At 45.2% G+C, this 18,216-nt stretch overlaps 2 protein-coding genes across 3 annotated transcripts in view; one reads left to right on the top strand and one right to left on the bottom strand.

Annotated features, from left to right (window-relative positions):
• syn2b (synapsin IIb) overlaps nt 1-18,216 on the bottom strand; it is a 35,805-nt gene that overhangs the window by 7,077 nt on the left and 10,512 nt on the right. For both annotated transcript variants that reach the window (XM_084704683.1, XM_084704684.1), the window contains exons 2-5: nt 12,712-12,769; nt 10,370-10,461; nt 8,767-8,923; nt 8,082-8,171 (exon numbers count right to left, since the gene is read on the bottom strand). In XM_084704683.1, the coding sequence (XP_084560809.1) occupies nt 8,082-8,171; nt 8,767-8,923; nt 10,370-10,461; nt 12,712-12,769 (397 nt within the window). The remainder of the gene's footprint in view (nt 1-8,081; nt 8,172-8,766; nt 8,924-10,369; nt 10,462-12,711; nt 12,770-18,216) is intronic.
• Nucleotides 973-6,712, top strand: LOC146273262 (metalloproteinase inhibitor 4-like). The gene is made up of 5 exons (XM_084704685.1): nt 973-1,493; nt 5,505-5,602; nt 5,830-5,944; nt 6,096-6,220; nt 6,484-6,712. The coding sequence occupies exons 1-5, from the start codon at nt 1,358-1,360 to the stop codon at nt 6,679-6,681; spliced, it is 672 nt and encodes a 223-aa protein (XP_084560811.1). The 5' UTR covers nt 973-1,357; the 3' UTR covers nt 6,682-6,712.

Genomic DNA, 18,216 nt, shown 5'->3' on the forward strand with positions numbered 1-18,216 from the left:
GGCACCTCTAGCTGAGCCTTCTCTCACAAGCTGAATCAAACATACACATGGCATACTGTTGTCTTCATTCTCCTTTCCTCCTCTCGGATACAAACGAAGAGAGGAAGTCAGATTGGCCAGTCGTGAGAAACCATTGGAGAGAGTTACACAGTAAAGGGGGCAGTGCTGCAGAAGCCCGGGGCCTTCTTAGAAGAGATGGCTCTGCAGTGAAGGGAAAGAAGGGACTCTGGTAGACTTTAAAGTAGACCATGTTCCATCACTCTCGTTCAACTGGAATACCTAATAAAGTTGAAGGTGTGGTAGAGTGTGCTACAGGTTTCGCCCTTCTATAATTTTTCCTCTGAAAAACCCTGATACCTCTGCCCTCTCTCATCATAGGATTCCGTGGATATGTAGAGCAGTATGATGACAGGGCTGTCCACATGAGAAGGTGTCTCCCATTTCCTCATAAAGCTCATAAACTCAATGTGCTTGCGAAACAGCAGCGCAACCAAATGCTGCACACACAGTAGTGAGGAGTTAGGCACACTTCAATATGAAGAATATAAAAAATGCTTTGTATTTTACATAGATACTGCAGATAGATAGCAGCAGATTTAAACCGAATGAACGGGGAACATGTCTACAAAAAAACACGTTTGAAACACAGTGTCAATTCAAAAGCGCAATCAAAATAAGGGAAGTCCCTAATAAAGTTTTTCACAGAAATACTTTTATTTCTGTGGAATTATTTTAATTCCAAATAGTCGACAGTGGACACTGATTGTGCAAGCATTGTGCATCCCACGTGAAGCATGTAGACACTTGCAGTGGTTGTGACAGAGCCGCCACAGAGCTGGGGACTGGGGTTGGAGGGGAAAGGGGCGGGTCCTTGAAAGGAAAAAAAAGAAGGCGGTGCTTAAAAGAGCCAAAGATGTTCTGTATAAGAGGTTCCCTGTTTCTCAGCCTGCCAGCATTCAGGGAGAAAGAGAGTGAACTGAGAGACACCCTGTGTTTGATAAAGAAAAGGAAAAAGGGAGCTAGAGGTAAAAGAAAGAGAGACAGAGCGAGAGAGAGAGAGAGAGAGAGAGAGAGAGAGAGAGAGAGAGAGAGAGAGAGAGAGAGAGAGAGAGAGAGAGAGAGAGAGAGAGAGAGAGAAAGAAACAGCCAGACACTGAGAGCATCGTAGCCAGCAGGACCCGTGAAAGTAGGCAACCCTGTGCGGGCATTTCCATCTCAGCCCCTCCGCTCTGCTCCACTCCCCCCACACACTTGCCCTGCTGCAGGACACAGCAAGCTGTGGTGCGCCGGCCACTAATCTGAAGAAGCAGCGACAGAGAGAGAAAGAGAGAGAGAGCAGCAGTGCCGAGCCGTTGAAATGGGCGCCCCCCTGCCTGGATGTGTGGCCCTGAGGCTGGTGGCCCTGCTCCTGACCATGAGGCTGAGGGACCTGGCCGAGGGATGCAGCTGCAACCCGGCCCACCCCCAGCAGCACTTCTGCAGCGCCGAGATAGGTACGTCCACCTCTGACCCACGCCTGCCACACGCGACACGCTCCGTCCATCTGCTGCGCTCACAACATTCAGCCGCACGTTTGGTGTTTTTGTAGGGTATGGGTGCATCTTTATTTCCCATGCAGCGCTGTGAGTTCTGCACCACGGGAAAAGATGGACTGTGAATATTGCATTGTGGGTTTGATGGTGTCCCAGATATAGCAGGTGATCCTATGCGAGACTGGGTATGGGGTAGAGTGGGGGGAATTCAATTTCAGACATATGAATGCACCTGGGGTTTAGGTTCATGGTTGTCTGGGATCTGTACCACTGGGAGCCAACATAATATAATACCATGTTTTGGAGAATGAGTTATATAAGAGTTCGTTTGCGATCTTTTGAACGGGTGTGATCATACTAATGTGTGATGACAATTGTTGTGCTACTCCATGTTTTAAATGTAAATGATGATTACATACAGTAGAGTGTGTGTTGTTTGTCTGTAATTCTGAGATTAATAGTACTGAGAACATAACTATCTATTCATGCAATGGGTTTTTTCAGTAGATCTGTTAAATGGACTGAGCTTAAAGTATAGTTAGTGGAAAGGACATGCTCCACTTCCCGTTCTTGGATAATTCTATAACGCTAAAGTGCACTCGTTCCCAAATGCACTCAGTATATATTTTTAGCACCAAATATAACTGTAAAACAACGACAAACTTTCCTGTGAGCTGTTCTCTCTCTTTCTGCTCCACTTCTGCCTTTTCTCCATCTCTCTCTCTCCATCTCTCACTGTCTCCATCTCTCACTGTCTCCATCTCTCACTGTCTCCATCTCTCACTGTCTCCATCTCTCACTGTCTCCATCTCTCACTGTCTCCATCTCTCACTGTCTCCATCTCTCACTGTCTCCATCTCTCACTGTCTCTGTGTGCTGGCCAAAACCAGCACTCCTATGTGAGCGGCTGTCCTGAGGTGCAGCTCAGAGCGGGCTGCAGTGTGGTGTGGAGACTTGAGCTCTGTGTTAGCGTCAGAGGCCGGTCTCCTGCAGAGGACAGGAGAGGAGAGGGGGGGGGACATGCAGTCTGGACAAAGAAACCATTCCAATTCAGAGGACTTGTAGAGTATGTCGACTGCATTCTGACAGGCTTTCCACAAAATGGGCCGAGCGCTCAGAGATCTAATCCATGTTATCATAAAGTGAAGTGAAGTAGCCCTTTAGTTGTCCCCAGAGGAGCAGTTGGTTGTGCTGCAGTAAAAAAAAAAAAACAATACAAATCATAATAGCGCTGTACAATGCACACACAATATCAAAGAAGATCTTGGTCAGGGCAGTAAATGACGTCCTGAGTTCGGACTTCAGACTTCACATCTTTAGGGATGTTTCCTGTGTGGTTAACTCTTTGTAGCCTGTTTGACCTTCTGATTCCAAGTGCGCAGAGACCTCTGAAGGTATCTGAACTATCTGTATTGAGCTCCACTTATTGGGACAACGCTACAGAGACAAGGCTCCTACCATTAGGTTTGGAACAAGGCCCTGAGTTTCTGGCAGGAGGCCAGACAGCGCCAACAGTAAACATACAACGCTTACATCACAGGCTGATTATCATCTCTATAGGCGCCTGAGGGTTGTTGGCATGCTAAATGATTACATTAAAGCTACTGACAGGACTTTGTGAGGGATACAGGGGATGCCGTCCACAATCTGCCCCCCCCCCCCCCCCAGGCAAACATTTGGAGTTTGTCCTTTTGCTAACTGGGGCACATTAGAAGTAAAAAAAAAAGGAATTTGATGGATCTGAAATGGTTTAAGACTACGATACTGTTTACAACATGTTATCCTTGTCAGGAAGAGAATGGTGAGACCAAACTATTGATGTGAGGAGCAGAGATAAATCAACTCTAAATAACATGAATTCTTTACAGGTGTGTGATCAGTAACTACTAGTACTGTAAGTCAGTAGTGTCTAAACTAAATGGGTTTTTTTTTCTAGCTGAAAATTGCTTGAATTCGCTGACTGAAATGGCCTAAATTCCCTGACTCATACAGAAACACTTCTTCCACACACCTTTACCAAATGCCCTAAAACAGCCCCATGAACTTATTCTGAACACAGTCCTGGGCCAAGAGAGGTCTTGTTGGCAGTGGTGGTAGAGACACTCGAGGGTAGGTCAGATCCAAATGCTCTCAAGCCGAGAGAGGCTGGGTTGGCCTCAGCAGGGATTAGTGAAAGGGCTGAGAGCAGAAGCCTCACTTTACAGTGTTTATATAATGTGCCAGGAGCCCTATCCTACAGCAGTGCACTTTATCCCTCTGTGACACTCTGCCAAACACCAAGCCAGGCAGGGAGAACGGCAACACACCACATCAGTACGAAGTGGAAACTACCTCTGGCTGTAGAAACAAAGCTATTTTAGTCGACGAATTTGAATTAATTTTGCTGTAAAACAATCCTTGATGTTTCGGTTTCATGGCCTCTTCTGTCATCTGTCCTGGCGTAACTGAGGGAAAAATCCTGTAATGTCTTTGGTGAGGCCATGGTTTACACAGCATGAATAAACCCAGAGGATCCTTGCAGGTTGGAACAGGAACCCGAGTGATTGGAGAGTGACCTTGCTGGATTTAGATTTTGACGTTCTCCCAAACACTGTTGATGTAATCACAACAGTGTGACGAGAGGACTCAGACTGAAAGACTAACAGTCTAGTTGTGTTAGCCCGGTATTGTTTTGCCGAAATATATACAGACCAATGGAATGGTTTCTCATAATTGAACTGTGATTCGTTTACGGAATTGTGTTTCATCCTCTTTGTTTGACTAGCACTTTTGCAAAGCTGCAGTTGGGTCAACACCTGAGTGAAAAACAAGAATCTCTCCAGATTGTTATGTGGTGGGGTGGATAACAATGGGGATGGTTTGTTTAGCTGTGGCTAGGGGGCTGGGGGGCTGGGGGGCTAGGGGGCTGGGGGGGCACTAGTCAGGAACACACCACAGTACTCACACAGCTGCCTCAGCATTCCACTCTCTTATAGGGAACAATGAGAGAAGGAATGACAGTAATGTGTTTGTAATCATACGCTAATTCCTTACAGGCAAGCAACTATTTAGCATCAGACGACCTTTGAAGTGTCGACCTTTATTTCAAAAACCATACAAAACACAATTCACCCAATTTGACATGGTTGAACTCTCTTGTGCTACAACCATGCGGTGGAATTGCATCTTCATGTTCTGCTCTCTGAGAATTCAGCACCTTGGGAAAACTTGCGAGGACCATCTTGATCCTGCAGCAGGAAGGTTACTCTGGTGTTATTCTGTGTGAGGCTGCTTGCAGCCAGCTACTTGTCATTCTGGGAGGGTTTTGGTTCGTCTTCTCGACGAGCGCCGGATCAGGGCGGGTGACTGAGGAGGATGGCTAAGGCGGCCCTCTCTGTAGAGGCACGGCCCTAATCACACGACACTGGGCTCATTGAAACATGCAGTGCAGATTAATATCACCCCAGAAACAGAGCTAACAGTGTTTATATGACCAGGGACAGCTTATGCATATTAAACACTCTGGACGGTTAAGCCTGCCAGATTCAGTTTGTGGATTTTAGGGCCTTGTGTGTGAATGTGTCGAGGTGTGTGTATGTGGGTATATGTGTGTGAATGTGTCGAGGTGTGTGTATGTGTGTCTGTGCGCGAGAATGAGAGAGACAGAGAGAGAGAGTGAGAGAGAGTGTGAGAGAGCAAAAGATAAAGAGAGAAGGAGGGGGGGGGAATGAAGTGAAACCCAATTAAAACAAATTTTCTTAAAGGGGTAAAATTATCCATTGCACCATCCAACATGGAAGACACAGGATATTATTGGGGCCATTTATTCTTGTGAAAAAGGATTTAATTAAATGATCAACATGTTAGAACAAAGCGGCTCATATTTCCTGCCGCGCTTGTGTGATGTGATGTTTATGTTCCGAGAAGAATGGAATGCGTCTGGCAATTTGCTGATATTTGATATGTCTATCCGAACCAACATCTCATTCTCAGTGATCCGAGCAAAGATATCCGGGGAGAAGATTGTGTCTCCTAGCAACAGCTCCTCTCCCTATCTGAAGATGATTCAATATGAGATCAAGATGATCAAGGTGAGCACCCCAAGCCGATGCATCACCCAGGCTGAATCATCACGACATATATCGCACACAGAGAACACATTTTTACACATTATTATTAGATTGGACCAAACAAACGGGGGGTTAAACCCAGTTAAACCAACTTCAACGTGTCACATGCTGTCGACGGGGACAATTCTAGACAGGAGACGGGACACTGACATTCTCATGTGATTCCTCCCACCTTTGAACTGCTGCAGATGTTTAAGGGTTTCGACAAGGCCAAAGACATCCAGTACATGTACACACCTGTCTTCTCCTCCCTGTGTGGCGTCAAGCTGGATTCCAACAATAAAGTTCAGTACCTGCTATCAGGTACGTCATGGGATTCAACGACATGGGGACCTGTCTGGATCATTCTTCAATGAGCACGTCGGCTGAACAATGTTTCAAAAGTGTACTATGTCTCTAAGTTTGAGTCTTGACGTGGTGGCGACGTGAAATGCATGTGTGTGATGGCATACAGGAAGCATGTGGAGCGATGGGAGGATTTCTATTGGCCTGTGTGACCTGGTGGAGCCCTGGGACAACCTCTCCATGTCGCAGAAGAAGAACCTCAACTACAGATACCAGATGGGCTGTGAATGCAGAGTAAGTGGTGTTGGGACTCAAACATAAGACCTGTAGAATAAGCGGAAGTGTTTTTCTCAGAACTAAGACGTCATGTCCCAGTTCCATATTGGTCAGGTAAAAAACATAACTTTGACACGGTGTGTCTATATATTTAAGACTCGAGGAGATTTGAATACGCTCAAACCACATCTGAATCAACCATCGGATGTTCCCTTCCAGTCGACGTTGCGCTGGGTAATGCTAGGTTTCCAGCCAGACTCTAACTGTCCTCCTGTCCTCAGATCAACACCTGCTACACGGTGCCCTGCTCCACCACGGGGGACAACGAATGTCTGTGGACCGACTGGCTGCTGGACAACAGTCTGAACGGGGAGCAGGCCCGCCAGTACGCCTGCATCAAGAGGAGCGACGGCTCCTGCAGCTGGTACCGGGGCGGCCCGCCTCCTGAGAAGGACTTCATGGACATGTCTGATCCCTGAGGGGGCGGGTCCGGAAGTGATGCCCCCCCCTCCCCACACACACACACTCCCGCCCCCCCCCCCCCTTCACCACCCCGCACCTCCGACGATGAAAACAACACCCCATCCCACCCTCCTGGTTTTCGTCACCTCAGCCCCGCCCCCACCCACCTGCACCCCCCCCCCCCCCCTCCCAGGCAGAGGGGGAGTGGTCAGAGGGACCCTGGACTCTGATGGGTTTCTTTGGACAGTTTTATAGCTCTGACACCTTCCCTTCTTCTTTTGTCCATTTTTTCAGAACTCAAGTGCGAGTTGCTTTTCTTTACTGTGGGAAACCTAGTCTGCAGTACCACTGCCTGTTTTCTTCCTTAGTCAAAGGGCTTCTGAAGGTGGGCTAAAAATTGCATTTTATATATTTCAAACACTTAAAGTGTGGTTTATTTTGCTTACTTTGCATGTAGTGTCCACTTACTGGACTGTCCCATCAGTCCTATACTGCCTGACAAACAAAATAAAGCAAATCTCCAGTTTTTCAGATATTAAGATTAAAGTCTGTTTCATATTTAGGCCTTGATGCCAGTCTCGCTACGATGAATGTATGAGATCAAGGTCAATTTAGCTTGAGATTGTATCAGTCTTCCTGTTGTCTGTAGCAAGAGTTTTCACCATCCTGTATGTCCCCATGACATTATTAAATAAAACCCAATCCAAACAGTTTGCCAATTAGATGTTGTGTGATACATGTAGATGACTTGCAATTTCCCCCCCAAACTTATTCACTGTAAGAGAGTGTATATATTTTCTATGGTTATTAATACATTTTAACAGCTAAGTTAGACAAGATTGCCCTTGTGTGTAATTCCCCTGTGCTGTTGTGAATTGTGCTGTCTCATTTCCTGTGCCAAAAAGCTAATACATTGCTCTAACCCAAGAACACGTAGAAGCTATCTTTGTGCACACTCTTTAGCCAACTGTTTTGTATACAAAAACCATGTTTAAAAAAAAGTATTTATGTGTCTTTTTTCTGTCAATATATCGTTTTCTATTCCATTGTACCAAAACAAATATTGTATATAAAAAGTATGTTCAATTCAATTCGAAAATCCTATTGTAGTTCTTTCTTCCTCCTCTTGAAATATAAAACAATCCTTTCTGGTGCCCATGAAGTACATTTACATCTAGTCATTTAGCAGACGCTCCAGAGCGACTTACAATAAGTACAGGGACATCCCCCCCCCCCGAGGCAAGTAAGTTGAATCGCCTTGCCCAAGCACACAACATCATTTTACACAGTCGGGAATCAAACCGGCAACCTTCTGATTACTGGCCCAATTCCCTAACCGCTCAGCCATCTGACTCCCTATTGATGGAACAACGTGTTCCAGTAAGTATGTGAGGCGCAGCAGACACCCAGGTCTTACCATGTCCTTGTAGTTTGGGTAGAAGGTCTGGTCGATGAGGGGAAACTTGTCAGGGCCGAGCTTCTTCTGGGTGCTGATCAGCTGGGCAAACTGGGAGAGCCAGCAAGCCAACACACGAGTCAAAAACAGAACAATGACGGGCAGAGGAGATGCCTTCAATGAAAATGAACCGTCCAATAGCAATGTTACAGGTTGATGATTGTCCGCAATGACGTTTCGTAAAATCCCATACTTTTTCAAAGGTTTTCTTCATTTAGCAGACGCTTTTATCCAAAGCATCGCACAAATATCAAAGTACAAGGATCAGAAGTGCATAGATCTAACAGTATCTGGGTGGTCAGAGTCATGGAGCGGTTTGCATTTAGCAGAAACAGTCCAAAGGAACCACAGCTCAGCCACCAGACACAGCGAAGCTCAAATCTCAACTACAGTGCAAAAATGGAATCTCAACATTTAAATTACACAGTACAGTGGAGCAAAAACCACGTGATATCAAAAGCGCAGTGTCAAAAACCATCCAGAAGTCTAGTCTGATCCCTTTTTGATCTAAGCTGTGCCCTAGGCCCATGCCTTTCCTCAAGCTAACACACTCCACCAACACAAACACTGGGCCCATACGGAAAATGACTGGTTCTGCCGTTGGCTCGGCTTGTAAGTCTACGGTATGACGGGGTGTTCGACTCACCGCCCAGGGTTTGTCACAGAGGTTGTAGATGGACTCCAGTGAGTTGACACTGGGGATGCCAGCGTACTGCAGGCCGATGATCATGTTGCGGAAGTCCTCGTTCTGGGCCATACTGAAGGCGTGCTGTCGTACCAGAACAAAGTCCGGTTTGAATGACCTGTGGAGAGAGGAGCATGATAGAATGGTGATGATGGGCTGCCCGTGTAAATATGACAGCAAGAAGGATGACGTTTTGTCTAGCAGTGTTGAGCAGTGGTGGGCTTGTGTGTCTGGGGTGTGTGTGTGTGTGTGTTGGGGGGGGGCAGAGGGGGGGACGGTCCCAGGTCAGTGAAAGAGTGACGGTGATATGAAATGGCCCCTGTTGGTTTTCCTTTTGTCTTACTGTGTATGTGGTCTGTGCATGAGTGTGTGTGTGTGTCTTTATTCATGTGAGTTTGTGTGTGTGTAGGTGGTTGTGTGTGTGTGCGTGTGGGTAAGTGTGTAAACACTGGCACCGTTTAATCAACACCGAGTCATCCTGCACACAGCATACCAATGACTTTATGCTGAGGAGCAGGGAGAGAGGGCTAGTGGTGGGGTTTGTGTTCACACACCATGTGGATCATATGCATGCATCCTACCCACTAATCCACTGACACTGAACCTCAACAGGAATGCCACAAACCATTCGTTAATGCGTGTATGCATGTTTAAACCTGGCTCATAATGAATGGTTTCCTACCAAGACGATGGCGAGGGAATCCATCCTTTTTACTGTCAGACATCTAACACACACACACAGACACGTATCACACACGTATATTTATCATTCAATTCCATTCATTTGTATATGTTATATACAACATTTGTAGATGATTAACATTTGTACCGTAACATGCTAATAAAGACTTGTTTGTTTATTCACAATGCTTTGGGACCACAATTGTATCACCATACTGGCACCACACCAAGTACCCAAGTCTGCATGAAGGAATAAGAAGAAGTCGTTGAAGAATCCAGTCAGAAGACAAACCAGTCAGTCACTGGTGGCAAGAAGGTAGTCTGCAGGCAGCGTCATGCTCTGTGTCAAAACAGGTGAAGGGAAACTCCACCCCACAGCTACTCACACATGAATCACCTCGCCATCTTGTACACATCTCCAAACATAAGGAGCCATGTTGTTCACCCCTGGCTGTACGAGCACCAAATAAATGTTAATTATAGGGCATAGCCAGTGATCAGGCTCAAGAGGGCGGCTCATTTCCTGGTGTCTGCGAAACTTTGCTGTAACTCTCTCTCTCTCTTGCCTAATCCCAGACGTTTCCCGTCAGGCCGTGGGTACCGCTGTGGTTTGCGGTGGCGAAACAGTCAGGCATCTGTACTTTTCCGTTGATTAAGATCTGTAAACAACCATGACCGCCATCCCTGCAAGTCACGGTCAAGCAGTCTAGTCATGATGCTGTGTTAAGAGCGCTGTCGCATTTTCCAAATCAACTGTCACTCACTGCGGCTGCATGTGAGCTTTGGCAGTCTTTTGTGTCGTGTCATCTACCTTATTAAGTTGGTCTGAAGCAGCCGTCGGACGCTATTTTGTTCTGACAGAGGCAACATATCAAGCTCTTACCTCACCACTCTGGTTCCACTCCTGATCACTTGTATGTCCACGTTGCAAGTCCCATTGGCCTGGGAAACCAGGTTGATCTCTGAGAACTCAGCCTGGAACAGAAACATTGATCAGTTAACAATAATAATAACATAATTAAAGATAATAATTACTTTATTACTTATAGACTGTTTGAAATGTTCTGAATATAATAAACAGTGTTTTATCTATACCTTGCTATGTTAAGTTCATGAGCACATAACCCTTTGTAATGTCCAGGAGAGAAATATGCCTATCTATCAATTATGTTTCTTGTGTCATTGATAAACTATCATTATGCTGTTTTCTTATGCCTGCATAGCCATAAGTTAGTTCTTTGTAAGGTGCAACTAGGAAAAGCCTGTGTCACTAATGTAAGTCAGAGGTCACAATATTACCCAAGTGTATAATGCCATGCAACCTTGAATGAGAAAAATTGAAGGAGTGACAAGGCCATTTCTAGGAGCCCTATCTAAAGACCTAAACAAAAGCTATCTAGCATACAGTTTCCTTTGTCTGTGCCTGCGAAGGCTATGCTAATCATCTTGTATCCTCCCATATTGTGATACCATATACTCCATTGATTTCTTTCATTCATTGTCCAGTCTTCTGTGATACTCAACTACACGTTGATTTTGTCTTGAACTTGTCTCAACTATTCCCTTCATTGACTTGGTACTTTCAGTGCAATTGGGCTAAGACGTGTTCAGGTGATAATAATTAAAATAAATATCCAATGTGATGTACATTTAACCCTGTGACCTGGGTGACGGGTATAACGATGTCATTGCTACATCATCCACCATATTCATGTGCATTACAGGGAATGTCTGACAAGCCTAAATCTTTAATATAGAGAATTTTCTGTTGGTTCTTGACTAGGTTATCCGTTATCACAGTCTAGTGAATTTGATGTGTTCCAGTTAAGAATATATCTGAGGTTGGATGATTCACCACAAACCCACACACTCTTGTCTCTTAGTAGACCGTGACATGCAATATCACTGGCCTGTTCTCTTTACGAGTGAAATGAAATTAGGTGCTTCTTCTTAACCATTAGTCATTTAACAAGCTGCGGTTTTCAAGTAGAGACTGACGCGTTAACTAAACTTTTTGTTGTATCGAAGGCCCAGACAAACACGCCTACCAGTTACCGTATGGGCCTACTCCGCTGACAGTGGAGTGACTCAGACATTCTCTCCAAGACAATGTGGAGGGGAATCAAATGTTTTAATTAAGAGTGGAGTGAGTATGGAGTTTGTTGATATTATTCTGTGAGTAGAGATAATTTATTTACTGTCAAGCAACAGCCGTCCCTCTGAGCACACGTTCACATTTTGTTGGATTTGTCAGTGGATTTTCTCAAATGTACATTCGATATACATGTGGGGGATGTATGCATACAGTCATGCCAGTGATGTCACAGCGTAAATGTGTTGGGGTCTCATCACATGTATGACTGTGTAACGTCTACCTTCTTGTCATTGTCTGTGAGAGCTGGGCAAAAGGTAGGAAGAGGTGCAAGTTTTGCAAATGTGTGCGCGCGCCGTGTTTACAAAGAGTGTCTGCGGAAATCAAGGGAGAGAGAGAGATTGTGTGTGTCGGCATGTGTGTCTGTGTGTGTGGGAGGGTGTATGTGTGTGTGTGAGGAGACCGCGGTGGAGCAGAACAGTAACGAAAGCCAGACGTCTGGCTGCAGGGGTCTGAGTGGCTCCAGAGGTCAGAGGGCGACAGAGAACCTCTCCCGAGGTTTCGCTCTGCTGCGCCCCAGCTGAACATGTGACGCCACAGTACATGTGAGCAGGTCACACATCGCTCGTTGGCCTCCACTCTGAGCAGAGAGCAGAGCTGGGGAGGACACTCCCCCATTCGAAATCCGTATGAGGAACCTTTAGAGACTGAACCTATCAGAGTTCATCGGTGAAGATATCTGACAGATTTGAGAGGTAAGGACAGTATAGACGAGAAACAAGCCTCGTCTTTTGGGCGGATATAATATTTATAAACTGGTTTCCACAAAGAACCCATTTGAGGCGCAAGTTTCTGAAATGCTATGACCATGTTAAGAGTAAAAAAAACAACTAATTGTTCACTTTTTAGACATGTTCGGTGTCAATGTAGTACAACCTATAACTTCCTGCGTAGCTGCTCGTTAACAACGGACCATTATTCTAAAGTGTTACCAATTATCTTAACGTTGTGCCTCACAATAAACTCCTGGGAGAATTCCTGTAGCTACGAGGGCCATCAACGGATCAGCACGAAAGTGCTGTCAGTGGTGCTTTAAGGCTTCTGGGATGGATGAGAAAAAGTGTGTGTTTTACCTGTTCCACTTTGATGTCATAGTCCCCTTGTACTTTCTTTCCCCGGAACAATTTAGCCCTGCAACAGAAGAAAGAAACATGGTCAAACATCGTGTCATCATCTTGAAAATATGGGTGGAGCTTTTGACTGTTTTGGCCTGGGTTCAGGTGTCACCAGCTACCTTCACTCAGCCAAGCTGCACTGGTGCTACAGCACAACCACATCCCAATATCAATGCAGCAGTTACTATTGCAGTGAAGCAAATATTAGTCAGCTTTGTGAATGAATGTTCCATGAGCCATGTCTGATCTGTTGGAAGTTCAAATACATTTGACCAAAATAAAAACATGACCCGTGTTTACTTGTTTGGACAGAAAGCCTTCTTTAGGTTCTTGTAGAAATATATGTAGCCTCCACTAAGCAGAGGCTCTGCAATGCTGCCATCTTCTGGGAATACAAATCCACTCTTTTTTTTTAAGAAAATGGACGCCTGGAAGCTTCTCTCGTGTCGTGTTCTAACTCCTCCTCTCACGTAAAGTGTTTTTTGTTCAGTAGCCTTCAGTGCTGAAAAACATCTAGTCAGCTTTAATGGGACTAAACAGCCCTGCTGAGTTGACTCTGTGTTTGACTGCACATCTTTCTGATCCTGCAGCAGAAGGGAGTGTGTGTTCATAGTGAAAAACAGAATCCTAAATGGTTCTCATCACATTGCTATTGTGACAGGTGGGGGTACTAGAACAGCGTATTATGGTGGTGTAGAAATCGTCTTTATAAGGCGTGTTTATTATCATAGATGGGATTAAACTCTCATCTTCAGCTAAAAATAGACACGTGAAAGAGCTGCGTGTGTGACCCATGACAGAATTCAGGGCTGAATTCTAAACATAATACCTGTTCTCACATCCTGTGTGTTGCAGGGAAAAATAATTCCAACATAGTTTGGTGGTACAATACCAGTAAGATAATATGTTCGCTGTCTTCAACACAAAACACAAAACTGAGACCGCAGAGCATGTCTGAGACACCTCAAATTAAAAAGTCAGGTTTGAAAGTCTAGCCAAACCATCAACAATGTTGGCCCCTGGTGAGTCTATAATGTTCTGCAGATGCTCGGACCCAACCATTGGTTTATTGATTGGTGGAGTCCTGAAGTCTGCAGCAGCCCACGGACTCTTGTACAAATGAAGCTCTTCTCAATCAATGGGAGAAAAGGAGAAGGCAGAGCGGGAACTGAGAGTACACGACAGAGGAGAAAGGAGGCAGAGAATGCCTCTCTCGTTTTAGGATGGGCAGGCGCACACGCGCACAAAGAGGACCAGATCACGAGGGGAGAGCCGAGGGTGTCTTTGGAGTATGTCACCTTGAGCTGTCAGCCACCAACGGCGGCCAGTGCTCACGGTGTCACAAAAGCTTTCAGATGTACAGTCACGGGCATGTTGTGCAGAAGATGAACGGAGACTAAGTGCCTTTCATTTGATGGCATCGTTTAAGGGTACATCATTCCAAAATGTTTGGTTTTTCAAGTTTTGGGGAAATAATATACCGCCTAAATCACATTATGTGTGACAAATTACACAAGTTGTTTCGAGTGGAAAATGCTTAAGGGATGACAGGAGCATATTGGAATGCATGTGAGGATGCTTCCCCACTGAATGTCTTTTGAAATCCCTGTTACACGGCTGAGTCCTACACGGAACACAAATATGAATGTGTGACATAATCGACTGAGCTGCATTAAGAATGCTTATCCCAATGTGGTGTAATGTTCTAATAAAGTGTCGTCATATTTGAAGCGCTATTGGTCTAATGAGGGTTTATAAAAAGCCTCATCACATTCTAACCGGAGGTATGATTTGTATGATTTGAATGGGACATCGGCCTTTCATCCCATCTCCGTATTATTCAGTTCCCTGATGCAATCTAGAGAGACACAGCTTATAACCCAAAGTAGAGGATCAGAACAAGTGTACATTTTTAGCCAGAGAGGGCTCCTTGCAGTTATGGGAGGTTTTACTGTTGGCCTACATAATGCATGCTCGACTCCACCACAGAAACTGCAAAGTTGTAGACAGGGTGCTGACTCAAACTAGCTGTGGTGTGACTAGCGTTTTAAAGTAATAGAGCTTTGGAATGGGGGTGTACAGAGGTACCTATCTCTGAGTACTAACTGTAATGACCAGACGTCATTGGTATTAGGTTGGGGCAGGTTTGGTGTCAAGAGATTAAAAGTGGGTTTTGTGTAGGGTTAAGCAATGGTCAGGGCTGGGATCACTTAAAGAGGGCCACAGGTTGAGGTATTGTTGCGGTAAGTCGGGCGACAACACCGGTGTCCTTTACCTTTTCTTTATACGGTGTCCATGTGATGCATTTATGGGTCACAGGAAGGTGTTTTATGTATGCGTTCCGGCTACCAGAAGCCTGTGAGTCGGGCTATCCTCTGAGCTAGGCAGCCCCTCTCTACCCCGGAGGATCACTGTAATAGAGAAGGGTTGTGAAAGAGGCCACGAGCTGGGCACCTGATTTACGAGACTCATTTATGCAATTCCCTTTGTGATCTAAACAAATCAAGCAAGTGAGATGAGAGATGGGGGGGGGGGGGGGGGGGCGAAAAAGACTGTGTGAAGTGCAGCTGTTCTATCAGCTCGGACCAGCGTGACATACACACAAACAGCTCACTTGCAACAGCCTTTCTCGACTCAGGTTCAGACCGTTTGACATGCCTCAGCTCCCTATTGGTTGCCTGTTTTATGTTTGATAAATTAAGGGGCTGGGAAAAGATTCAAAATGAAGTTCTTAAAAAGAATGACCAAGAATGTGTTTACATGACTAGCTGTAGTCAAATGAATTTAATGCCGTTCAGTATGTTTGCAACTTGAACACTCACCGACAGATTTATGTGTGTGGCAAGATACATCAATGTACTAAAGGGCTTCACATTTGAAATGGCAGTGATGTTAGCTGTGAGATTTAGGTGAAAATCCTGACCAAGCGCTACCACAATAGACTGACAACGCAGCCTAGTACAGGACATGCTCCAACCTTTTTGTAGTATAAACTGAATAGTTCAATCCTACCAGTGAGATCCACCAAGCATTTATTTTTATCTCGTCGGCTTACTGTGACAGCTTTGTCGTTTATTCCATGGTTGAAGAGCTCTCTCTTCTTCGCTGTCTGCTGCTGTGTGTAATTTACCAGAGTAGGAGACTGTCACTGTCACTGAGTAGAGCTGACACTGCATAGAACGTCAGCTTTGTTGTAATTCACTCGATCGGCACTAACACTATAGCTGCAAACGGAATATGAGCGATCAGAAGAGAGCATTTTACATTTTGAATAACGGGGTAGGTTGGAAATGTGTCTCAAGCAATGCAGTTTAAAATACTCTGGGGAAAATGGGCAAATTCATTGAAAAAGCCAATTGTGTGGTTTAGTATTAATTATGATTCTGATGACGTTTTTAGGGAAATATAACCGATCAGTCTGCCTACATGCAGCAGTGCAGTGATTTGGCTTAAGCAACAAGCTGGCAAACCTACATTAGGCTACATTTAGACCCGAGTGTTCATTAATTTCTGTCTGCCTGGGGTTACAGAAAGGTGAGGTTAAATAGCTGCCTGCTCAAAGTGCAGGACACATCTATCAAGGAGGGCTGTAGAATGATATGATCATTTAGCTTGAAGGAAGGCAGCCCTGTCTCCTGGGTACTAAAGTCGTCCACAACTTCATTCAGAATTCTCAGTCAACTTTGCATTTTATCCAGTTGTTACATTGACACTCACATTACAGGAAGACTAATTAATTCAGGGGAGATATTTTTTCTATGAGAAAAACGATGAAACACACACACTCTTGGAGCAATACAAGTTGAATATTCCCAGCGAGTGTTCCCTTAACTAGATCATCGATCATAGTCTACTTCCATGATATGCAGTCGTGGTTTCTACGTCCTTGCCAGCAAGCCTATCTGAGCTGCTCAAGTGAGATGCCGAATCCTTTATCAGCTGGTGCACTGTCCAATCATTTAGGAAAATAAAGAGATTTTTCTTTCTAATCCTCCACTCGTCTAACAGACTTAATTTCAGTGTCTTCCCCCTCTGACTCTGTCTGCCTGACACTGCCCCACAGGGCTAGTATCAAGTGGACATCCACAGCGTCTAGTCCAGCAATACCAGGTAGCAGTAAAGGCAACATTGCTTAAAACAGGTTCATATTTGTAGTAGAACATTTCACGTCGATAAATAAAGCTTGCTTGTATCTGTTTCCAAATTTAGCCGCTGCAGTCGTTCTGTATCTCATGTGTGTTTGTGAGTGATTTAGACCAGACCGGCCTGGGGCAGAAACCATGACCTTAGCTTTTCTTAGTTACTTTGTGTCACTCTGCTTTGATCCAGCAGCTGAGCTTTTATGTCTCCGTCCTACAGAGGCACAGGCTAAGGATGTTACACAGAACCTTGCTGTACTTCCAGCTAGGTACTGTGGAGGCAGGTGCTGAAATTGAAGAGTTGACTGCTTGTGTTTGTCTCTACCCAATGATAAAGAAAGAAAAGGATTTGACAGGACACTGTCATAAAAAGTTAATGACAAATGACCTTGTGATAAAATGTCGCCCCTGCACTGTCAGCAGTCCCACAGTAGGGCCAGTATCTGCCCATCAACGTCTGCCTCATTCTTTCTGCTTTCCCTGCAGTTCTTCTGAACCCCGTTCACCCCTTAGTTGTGACACCAGGTGGGTGTAATAAATTAAACTTTACAAAGATAGGATGAGAACCCTGTGAGCTGCCAGATGGCAGCTTGCCTGGGGACAGGATTCATGATCACAAAGGCCATTAGCTGTCAGAAAGAAAAACGCACAGCGGCTTTTTAAGTAATTTGGAAAAAGCAGGTTGCGTCATAGAGGAGAGCTCCCGCCGCGACCGAGGAACACAGATCTGATGAGGTACTGGGAACCTCAAGCTTCAGCACGCCAATGTGGATCTATGACATAACACAACTTATCAACACCAACACGGCGCGATGGGATGCACACGGGTGCCCTAATACAACAACAGTTTCATGGCTGTATTTCCCCCAGTCGCTCACTCCAAGGAGTACTTTGACAGGAAACAGGGACTCACTGCCATGGTTCAAGCCAGTGAACAAGAAAATAGAAGTGAGTGTCAATTGCAGAGGTCTCTGGGTGTGTCTTCGGGGTGTTTGTAGAGTTACGGCTTTGGCAAGGCTGGGAGAAAACCACCATTGCTGAGAGCGTCCTTGAATCTGAGGAATGACTGTTTGCTACCGAATATTTACCTTTATTTATCATGCCAAACAGCATGCAATTCATACATCCCTGTGCTTCCAGCAGCCTTTACACTACCCCACTGATTAATTGCTGTAATATTTCAAAGCCAGAGGAAGGAAAAGTGACATGAGCATTTATTGGGGTTAACACATGATGGCCCTCGCATGGACCTGCATTGATCACCACAAGCCAACCACACACTGCGGAAGATTACCGTGTTTAGCTCTGCAGACAGTCGGGGAGC

The sequence above is a fragment of the Hypomesus nipponensis genome, chromosome 9, assembly GCF_054491055.1.
Source record: "Hypomesus nipponensis isolate SF chromosome 9, ASM5449105v1, whole genome shotgun sequence".
NCBI classification, from domain to species: Eukaryota; Metazoa; Chordata; class Actinopteri; order Osmeriformes; family Osmeridae; genus Hypomesus; species Hypomesus nipponensis.